A 10,253-nucleotide genomic window follows, 5' to 3' on the forward strand; every position below is an offset into this window, starting at 1 on the left:
ATTAAATCCTCCAGCATAAATTGCATTTTTACTTATGTTCTTCTAACCCCATTTTAAAATAATTGTAGATGAAAGATCAAACCTCCTAAAATGAAATTTTTGTCTATAATATTAATTGTACTGAAAAACTCGCTTTTATACAAAAAAAGATAAAAGGCTAGCCAAAAATTATTCAGCTTTATTTTTTTTATATGTTTATTTTTAGAGAGAAAAAAAATTACCGTTGTCAAAAAATGTTATTTGATCTAGAGGATTAAAGTTTTAAACAAAATATGGTACTTATTTTATCTTATTCCTTACATTACAAGCGTTTTCATTGTGTTTTGTTTATTTCATCTTTATTCATTTGATGCACTTCATTCAAAATTTTATTTGGATATTATATAATTTCTATGCCTTCGATGCTTCGAACTCAAGATACTTTGCAGCGCTGAACAAAAAGAAGATCTGTACCAGTTAGAACTCAAAGAATGATTTTATCACCAAAAATAGTTTTATTTTCGCAAAGAAAAAATATTGGCATCTTTACCTTTGGCACTCTCGCCAACAAAAACAATTTAAGAAAATCATCCTCTATCTGGGTGTAATACTCATAATCTTCAAAGTCATCTAGTGAAAGTTTGAAGATTTGAATGTATTGAAAATAACGAGGATTGTACTGAAAATGAAATACTTCATTGGCCGCTCTCACAAAATTAACTAAACATTTGCTTTCTGGACAGGTGCCATAATTTTGTAATATTTGTTAATCACGCTTTTTTTCTAGGTTTAAGATATTTGGTAATGAAATATCATATTATAATAATATCTCTCTTCGCATGCAATTTTTTTGAAAGTTCGTATTCCGATGATCATCCAGATACATACTTATCCACAGTAAGTACCGATTATTTTTCGTAGAATATAACAGTGTTATACAGGGTTTTTCATAGTTAAGTGTACAGGGTGGGCAAAATTCGTTGTCTACTGAGAGGATCACGAGAACTATAGCAGCTAGAAGAAAACTGATGGCACATTTCCTAGCTCTTTTTCAGAGAAACAAAGAATGGTAAAAACCGTAGAATCCTACGATTCTTCGTTTTTGGGTAAATAGTAAAAAATAAGGTTTTGACGATTTCGAAATGTTCTCATAATTTTTTTATCTTTGAAGTTACAGATTTGACCTTGAACCTTCTACAGGCACTATTTTACGTAGAATCCACTGATAAGCTCAAAATATTTTTTCATTTCGAATCGTGAGGCGAACTTCAGTTTTTTAAATGAAAGCTTTTATTGAATTTGTTATTTTTGAATTGGAAAAAATCTTTTGTCAGTAGATTCTACGTATAAAAGTGCCTAAGAAGGCGCAAGTTGTAGATCTGTAACTTCAAAGACAAAAAAGTATGGGAACTATTCGAAATCGCCAAAATCTCATTTTTCGCTAATAACTCAAAAATGAAGTACCTACCGTTTTTCACTCTTCTTTGTTTCTATGAAAAAGAGCTCAGAAATGTGTCATCCGTTTTCTTCTAGCTCTCAAAGATCTCGGGATCACCCCAGTAGACAACGAATTTTGCCCAGCCTCTACATAGCGTATAGTTGACGGATCTATGACGCCTATTGTACAATATACAGGGTGCTTTATTCGTTCGATCCATATTTTCCACAAACCATAACTTCGGAACCACTTGTTATATTCTATTGAATTTGTAGGAGGACATGTTGTGTAGATATCCTTAAGTTCAGGAACGGCTCAGTAAAATTTGATTGAACTAAAATATACCCATAAAATACTATGTGTATCTGAATTCATGAAAATGAATGAATGTGAAATGTAGTGGTAAAAATTCAAGTAAAAGTTTTGACTACCTAATCGTAAAACCCTTGTACACCTTTAATACACTTTTATTCACTTAATAGACATTAACAAATCAAAAATAAATGAAACATGCAGAAACGTATTCAGGTACATTCCCATTGAATATTCGATTGTACCTATTATGAAAAACCGTGAATTTTAGCAAGAAATTATAAGAGAGCTTATTTGTTAAGAATGTATCAAGCTATCCAAAATTGATTTTTTTATTGTGGAATATTAATATGGAAAGAAGTTTCTTGCGTAATAAGGTTTTGGGGTGGCTTCTTCTACCCCTTTCAATTATAAAGGAACACCACCAAAAATGTTTCTGAATGCCCTCTGATCCCCTTAGAATATCAGCTTGATGTCATTTTCGTAAGTTTTTTGATTCTTAAATGAAAAATTAAAAATATCATTTCGAGCGTCATCTTAAGGAGGCTTTAACTGAGCAGGGGGCTCAAAAAAGAAAAGATTGTATCAAAGAGTCAACCTATTTTAGGAGAAGGAATCAGCCCCTTAATTTATATCACTTGTGCCAAATTTTCATACAATATTTTCAGGAAGAACTTGTCCAAAAATATGGATATCCCATTGAACCTCACGAGGTCACCACCGAAGACGGATATATGATTACTATTTATCGTATTCGTCATGGTAAAAATGGCGAAGGTACTAATTCCAAACCTATTCTTCTCATGCATGGCCTTTTTGGTCAGTGCGAAAATTACATAGTGAATGGAATGAATAACGGAAGTCTGGCTTATCTTTTGGCTGACAATAACTATGATGTGTGGTTAGGAAATTCAAGAGGAACACAACATGGCAGAAAGCACAAAGAGCTTTATCCCGATGACATAAAATTTTGGGATTTCAGGTGAGAAATTTGTGAAAAGTAAATTTTTCATCTGATGAGAAAAGCACATACACACGTTTTGGACGAAATGAAAATATTAAAGGATCCGCTCTGCAAAGTAAAAGTTTTAAACGACGTCGACAGAGGCATTATCATTTTTCGAAAATGTATGTGATTTTCTCGAAAATAGTCTCAAACGATTCTGTTGGATATAACTATACATACTTATAGTTGGGGAGCCGACGATGCTATATCGGGATTTACTCGAGCGTCGTGGAGATCTAGTGGATTTTGAAGATTAGATGGTAGAAAGCATGGTAGTGCATGATGTATGCACTTTCAGCGGTGGGGAAAGCGTCTGCAGGGTCTCAAAGATGTAAAAAAAAATCGTCAGATGTACATACTCGAGCGTGTCAGATTAAGATACTGTATATGCCCTACGTGTCTCTGATAATGAATTCATGCTTATCTGACAGTTTGCGCGGTGGGACTGACCGTACGGAAGAGTTGAAAATGGTGAAAAAAATTTTTTTTCAGCGTGTCAGATTTTTGGAGGATATGTTAATTGGAACCAAAGGAAGCTACTCTTCAAGGGACTGACAATTTCGACGTGACGCAAGGTCACAGCGGTCCTTTGAAAATGTAAAGAAAAATCGTTACTTGTACATACTCGAGCGTGTAAGATTTTCATACAAATGGTTAATCTGGGTGTTGTAGACTTGTTGACCCATTAATCTGACACTAATCAGGGATGGTTTCCTTAATCTGACACTTTGAAGATGATAGAAATCCCTTTTTTTCGAATATTTCCCTCCCTGTACCTCGAATCGTTTTTGTATTCATTATGAAAGTTGTAGATAATAAAATTTTACACAACTTTTGTCTGAAGCAATTTTACATACTCTCAAACGTTCTCGAGTTAGAGGGCGAAAAGGGCGAGAAGCTTAGCCACACATTCGAAAGGGCAAGGTCAATGTAGAATCCCAGTCTAATCTACAATTGTCAAAATGACAAGGTATTTCTATGATGACAATTTCGAAATTAGTCACGAAAATTTTAGTGTTGTCTGTGACTGAACCATAGAATGTACTATTTTCCAACGAGTGCATTTTCGCTTCAGCATGTATCGCTAAACACCTCGCATTAATCGCCATATATCCCAAAAACGTTTGAACGTAGAAAAAATTGCTTGGGACAAAATTTGTAGAAAATGTTATGCTCTACAACTTTTATAATGAATGCGAAAAAGATTTGAAGTCCAGGGAAGGGGATAATTCAAAAAAACTGATTTTTGTGACCTTTATGGCCAATTTTTATTGTTTCGGCTTGCTAAGACTGTCAGATTATATTCTTGAATAATTAGCTTCAAAATAAGAAAAAACGCCACCGCGCTCGAGAATGTACACGTGACGTTTTTTTTTTTGCAACTTTGGCGCCCTTCCACACATTTTCGACACGTTTAAATTGTCAGATTGAGAGAATATATACTTTTCAACATGTAATTAACCACATATATCTTAATCTGACACGCTCGAGTATGTACAATGATCGTTTTTTTTACTATTCTGACAGGCTGTCCTAGACAATTCCACCTATATACAGGTCTAATTCTTTATTTTTGGTAGAGGTACTCTACAGTCTACAGGGTACAAGGTATGTCCCCTTATATCAATCTGACACGCTCGAGTAAATCCCGAATTTCCCTCTTCGGCTCCCCAACTATTACTTGGATCTTCGATAAAATGCGCCCAAATATTCATTTCAGTTGGCATGAGATTGGAATATATGACTTACCGGCAATGATAGATTTCATTCTCTCACAAACGAAAAAGAAAAAATTGCATTATGTAGGACATTCTCAAGGAGGTTCTGCCCTTTATGTAATGACCTCAATGAAACCAGAGTATCAGAAGAAACTTGGCTTAGTTTCTCTGCTAGCACCAGCTGGTTATATGAGGCATTTCAGGAGCACAATACTTTGGCCTATGGTTCTCTTCGAGAACGAAATAAAGGTGAGTACCTACCTCTCAATAATAATGTCCTTATTCTTATGTGCCAATGCTTACTAATATTTTGATTGTGGAAGTCACTCAAGCTCCAGGATTCTTTGGAATACAAAAACATACATATGTTTGATGTCATTCAGATGATATGATATTGGTATAGTCTTTCTGAAATACATACTTTAAAATGAATTGTTATTGTTCATTCCAGAATTTCGCCAAATTAACAAACATATGTGAACTACCACCACCTCCAATCAGTCTTCCTGATCTGATTCTGAACACTTGCAAACATACCACATTTCGACTACGACATATTTGCGAAATTGTGTACCATGTTGGAATAGGTGGCGATTCAGGACTTTTCAGGCAAGTGAGTACCAGAATTTAGTAGAGTGTTTTTCATTTAGATGCTTAATTTTGAGTAGCCCTCTCTTTTGGCAGCACGATATACTGCAATGTACTAAAATTGTTGATATTTATTACAATTATGGCGAAAATTTCTCGAAACTGTTCATGTAGTTAAAAGTTAGTGATGTGAAGAATAGAACTTGGTGCAAAAACATAATAGAGCCACAAAGCTCAAAAAGTGGAGAAAAACTCAGGCTTGTCCATACCGAGCCGTTCATGTGGTTTCACCACCTCTTGGATGTAACGCACTTTGGTCATGTTGACTCCTATGAATACCAATTACCAAAGTTGACCTACTTCTATAAACAATGCCTACCATAACTCCGACATGAAAACATTTTAGGCCTAAAATGTTTAAATTATAATGAAAACTACCCGTCCAACAGACATAAAAAGTTCAGGGCATGCCATTGATTTATTGACATTTTTAAAGGTCCCTTTCGAAAAATCGCAGTGTCTTTCGGACCACTTGTAGAGTGATCCGAAAAGAATACTTGAAAACTTTTCGATCATACATTTATATCTAAGGGTTTTCAAGATATGAGCTCTAGTTGAAATCATCACAACCATGAAATTTGTCGGAAAAAGTAGCCTATGTAAAGGCACTCAGATAAATTATAACAATTGGGGCATTTCAAAATCGGAATTTCATGTACCAAGATTCAGACTATGTTGCAAAAATTGAGTATCCTCATTTTGAAAATCATTCAGGGTTGTATCTTGTTTCACCATTTTCGCTAGACCAAAATCTCTGTTATTCACAGATAGAGCACTATTGACACAAGTTAAGATCATTTTTCAGATTTTTGGAATATCCCAGATTTCACAAATAAAATAAATTCACACAAATTAAGATAGTTCTATAGATTTTTACAAAAATATGAGGTATGCCATATTTCTAATGTAGATCATTAATGAAGATGATAAAAAATTGTCTAGGTGTAGGTAACTCTACTTTTTTTTGGAAAAACCATCATATTATCTGGAGAACCCGTTTATATTCGTAGACAATTTATCTTCTAACGATTATTTTTATCGGAAGATTTAGATTCGAACTCAAAACAATTCAAAAAATCAGATTAATTCTTAAAATAATAAAGCTACTCCTTTTTCAATAATATTGTATATTTTTCAGGAAATGCTACCACTTCTTGTGAGATTTATACCTACAGTTTCAACGAAGCAACCCTTACATTTTTCCCAAAGTATAAATTCAGGTAAAATATTATCATCAATTGTTTTAATGATTGTTATTCATTCAGAGCCACAAATTACACTTACTAATTATGCATCATCAAGTTTCTGCAACCAATTACCCTTTATAGGTGAATGTGAAATGCTGAAGCCTTCATACAGGATGTCCCAAAACTAGTGAATCAAACGTCACACCACGATAGAGTAAATCAAATACTATCGAATGACACCAACATTAGTTGAGCGAAAATGTACTGTTTCTGAAAAAAACCTAACCTGAAATTGCAATTTGTGATTAAGGATAGCGTTTTTCCCCCATATTATCCCCCCTATAGAGGGGGTTTATTCTGAGTAATAAAAATCATGTAGAAAAAACAATTGTTTTAATTCACATTTACTGAGGTTATCGAATAACTACTTAAAATAATTTCAATTAGGGGAGATAAAACAATAATCTTAGTTCAATATAATTTAAAATCGATATCCTTTTTCACAAACTGGCCCCGTAATTAAAAAAATAGTTCGAAAATCGGCCACTTTAGGTATTTTAATAAAATTCTGATTATTTTGGAAACGGTACATTTTCGTTGAACTAATGTTGGTGTTATTCGATAATAGGTACTTGGTCTACTCTATCGTGGTGTGACGTTCGATGCTCTAGTTTTGGGACACCCTGTATAATACTATTAAAAGAGACGAAATAAGAGAAGTGATTTATTTGTATTCGATATTCTATCATATTAGTATGCAGTAAAAAAATATAAATATAAGAACTATTCTTCACTTCACTGTGTTGTTTCTATACTCATCCAAAGACAAAAGTTTCAAGCTCCATCCTAAAACTTCTTATCCCTCTCGATGTGCAGTGTTTAATCTGTGAAACTTACAACTCTTCAACGAATATCCTGAATGACATTTTTTTTTCATATTAGGTCATTTTCGCCCTTTTGATTACGGAGAGGATGAAAACTACGAAGTTTACGGCCAAGCAGTTCCACCTGATTACCCAATTGAAAACATTTCAACACCCATTGCACTGTATTATGGCAACAATGATGTACTGTCTAGTGTGGAGGTGAATTTTTAAAGTACCATGAAATTTTAATTGAAAGACATGCATTCTTTCATGATTGCAGACATCGCAGTTAGCCAATGCTAACTCCTGTATAGGATAAGTCTTTGACTCTTACAAATATTTTGACAGTTGATTCTTGAGGTCGAAGGAAACACTTTTTACTTTTTCCATTTTTTCTGAATAACTTTTAAAAATGTTATTTTTTGTTCTCACAAACGGTTTCATCGAATGAAATGAATTTCGGAATATAGTTTTTCATTTATGCGATGAATGTTTTTCGAGCACAAGATATCAGATATCACCCATCTAATGTATATTTAAACGTGTTGTAAAATAAAAGTATTCTTCATATTTTCTAGTATAATGCGCCGTTTTCGAGTAATTTGATGTTCAAAAAGTATCTGTGGAATTTGAAAAATTGGGTACTTTGTTGGAATACAACTCTGTTTAAAAGATCCACACAGTGTACAGTGTCACAGATTTAGCTTGTGATTCTGAAGGTAATTTTGCTTTTCCAGAGGTGGCACAGCTCATTATGAAAACTTAAAATGGCCATATCTTTTTATCAGGGCCCAATCAGAATGTTGTAGAGAAAAAAAATTTTCTTTTAACCTCAAGAATTTACTCTTAAAATATTTGTACGAGTCAAAGACTCACCGGGTATAAAAGATGTCTCAATATTGATAAAACATTTGGGATGGAAGACATGGTTCATTATTCTTGAATTTTTTTCAGGATATAGAGGAAATTTGTGATGTTCTGCCAAACTGCGTTAGGAAATATTTCATTCCTTACGAAAAATGGACCCATGTTGACTTCATAACTGCAACGAATGCTGCCAGAATGCTGAACATACCATTGCTGAAATTCCTCCAAAAACATGATTCGCTGTTGTGATTTGAATAAATATGTGAACTTTTGAATTAAATCAATCAGAACATCAAGATTTCTTTTTATGATGATAGGTATAACGACTATGAGATAAAATTTGTCGTTTATATCATGTTATAGGCATTTTCCTCTGAATCTTTCAACGAATTGTAGCTTCAACAACAATAAATTGACGTCAGTTGTCAAGATTATCAGTTTGTTGATTGGAAGTTTTCTTGGACTCTCCACTAGTTCAGTCATAAAAATCATATTCTTCGCGCACATCAGGCTGATACGATATCACCGGAAATATAGGTCCGAAATTCTGCTAGTCCGGTTCTGTTTTTCCAATTTGATAAAAATTTCAAGGAAGGCAAAAAAACAAACAAAACTATAGGAGTTGAAATAATTTTACGTATAAGTTCAATATTTATTGAAGGGAATGTTTATTGATCACCCTGTATGATGGTGCCAAGCAGAAATTCAATTTTTTTTGAATCAGTAATGGAACGAAAAAAATCATAATGTCCACGTTCAAGGTGATCCTGTGATCCAATATTCTCGAAAATAGAAAAAGTCTATGATTTTCCCATTACTGATCTGATTTAATCGATTTCAGAAATACTGAAAAAAGGCGATAGTACAGGGTGACAAAACTTCAAAATTTAAAATCATCCAGTCGATTAGGTCAAGAGTTATTGGACTGTAAAATTCCACTCATAAGATGAACATCACCCTGTATATCCCAAACGAAGGCACTCAAGCGATTAAAACCTCTTGATACGAGTCCGGCCTGATGACATCAATTCATGGTATCCGTTTGTCGCATATTTCCCGGGACACCCTGTATATTCAGTCAAGACAAATCAGGAAGGGATTACATTGAAATTGTTAATGTAATACTTCTGATTTTTCAGTATACTTCACAGTCCAGGAGTAATATCGACTATATTTCAAATGTATTTTGAATTTTTGTAAACCAAAGAGAAATAGTTTTTTTTTGCATAATTCAGTAAGTATATTCCCGAATCGATAAAAAAAATTTTACTCCTGGAATTGTCTAGTTGGCTCCTTGGTATGTGAATTAAAAAAGGAATAAAAACATTTGTTCAAGTTCTCCTATTCATGCAATGTTAAAAAACATAAACCGATCGATATCCATAATTATCAAATCTATTCCACATTGAACATTCGTGATTCGGACAATTTGCGAAATGTGTGTTTGTGTCCTACCAAATGAAATTCAGGCAGTTAATCAATTCTTTCATTATAAGGAATCCAAATAATAATCAGGCATTTGTCTTGAGATTAATGACCCATGTGAAAAGTAATAACAGTATTGGATGTTATTTGAACCAATTGAAAATTTTGTACTGATACAGGACTAACCTTAAGTATAGATTGGCAAATTCACATAATTTTACTCCCATATTAAGGTAGTTTCACGTGCGAATAACTAAATTTATTCGATAGATAAGTAAAAATGCAGTCTTTTAACTTTCAGATAGTGTTATTCATCGAATAAATCTGTCATTGAAACTCGTTAATAAGATTTCATTTGTCATAGATCGAATGTGGGTACGTCAGTATTGGTTGAATTTTTTAGATTCTGGATGTATGGTTATTCTTTGTGTGATTTTCACGAAATATTTGCTTTCTAATTGGAATTATGACGATTTCTACAATGCGATATCTTATTTTACATTAATCAGTGAAAAGTAGTATACCGTGATTTCATAGAATCGTTATTCGTCAAATTTCATCTGAAAGCACCGAAATAAGGTATCCTTCAGATAGGAAATTATTTGACAGATATTTATTGACATTGAATGAAATTTATTCGAAGGTGAAAGTACCGGGCCTAAGTGCATTTTGTCGAAAGTTGAAAGAAAAATACTTCCAAATTGTTTACACTACCTGTACCTATACGCCAAGAAACTGAGTGTTTCCCTATCTTTCATTCAGCATCTGTCCATTCAACATATAGATATTATCCCCGATATTATTATT

The 10,253-nt window shown here is 33.4% G+C and overlaps 1 protein-coding gene across 1 annotated transcript; it reads left to right on the plus strand.

The window, feature by feature from the left end:
• The first annotated feature begins 4,454 nt into the window (after positions 1 to 4,454).
• On the plus strand, positions 4,455 to 6,323 carry LOC123322679 (lipase 3-like). The gene is made up of 3 exons (XM_044910659.1): positions 4,455 to 4,702; positions 4,905 to 5,062; positions 6,240 to 6,323. The coding sequence occupies exons 1-3, from the start codon at positions 4,490 to 4,492 to the stop codon at positions 6,259 to 6,261; spliced, it is 393 nt and encodes a 130-aa protein (XP_044766594.1). The 5' UTR covers positions 4,455 to 4,489; the 3' UTR covers positions 6,262 to 6,323.
• The last annotated feature ends 3,930 nt before the right edge of the window (positions 6,324 to 10,253 follow it).

The sequence above is a fragment of the Coccinella septempunctata genome, chromosome 1 (genome assembly GCF_907165205.1).
Source record: "Coccinella septempunctata chromosome 1, icCocSept1.1, whole genome shotgun sequence".
Classification (NCBI taxonomy): Eukaryota; Metazoa; Arthropoda; class Insecta; order Coleoptera; family Coccinellidae; genus Coccinella; species Coccinella septempunctata.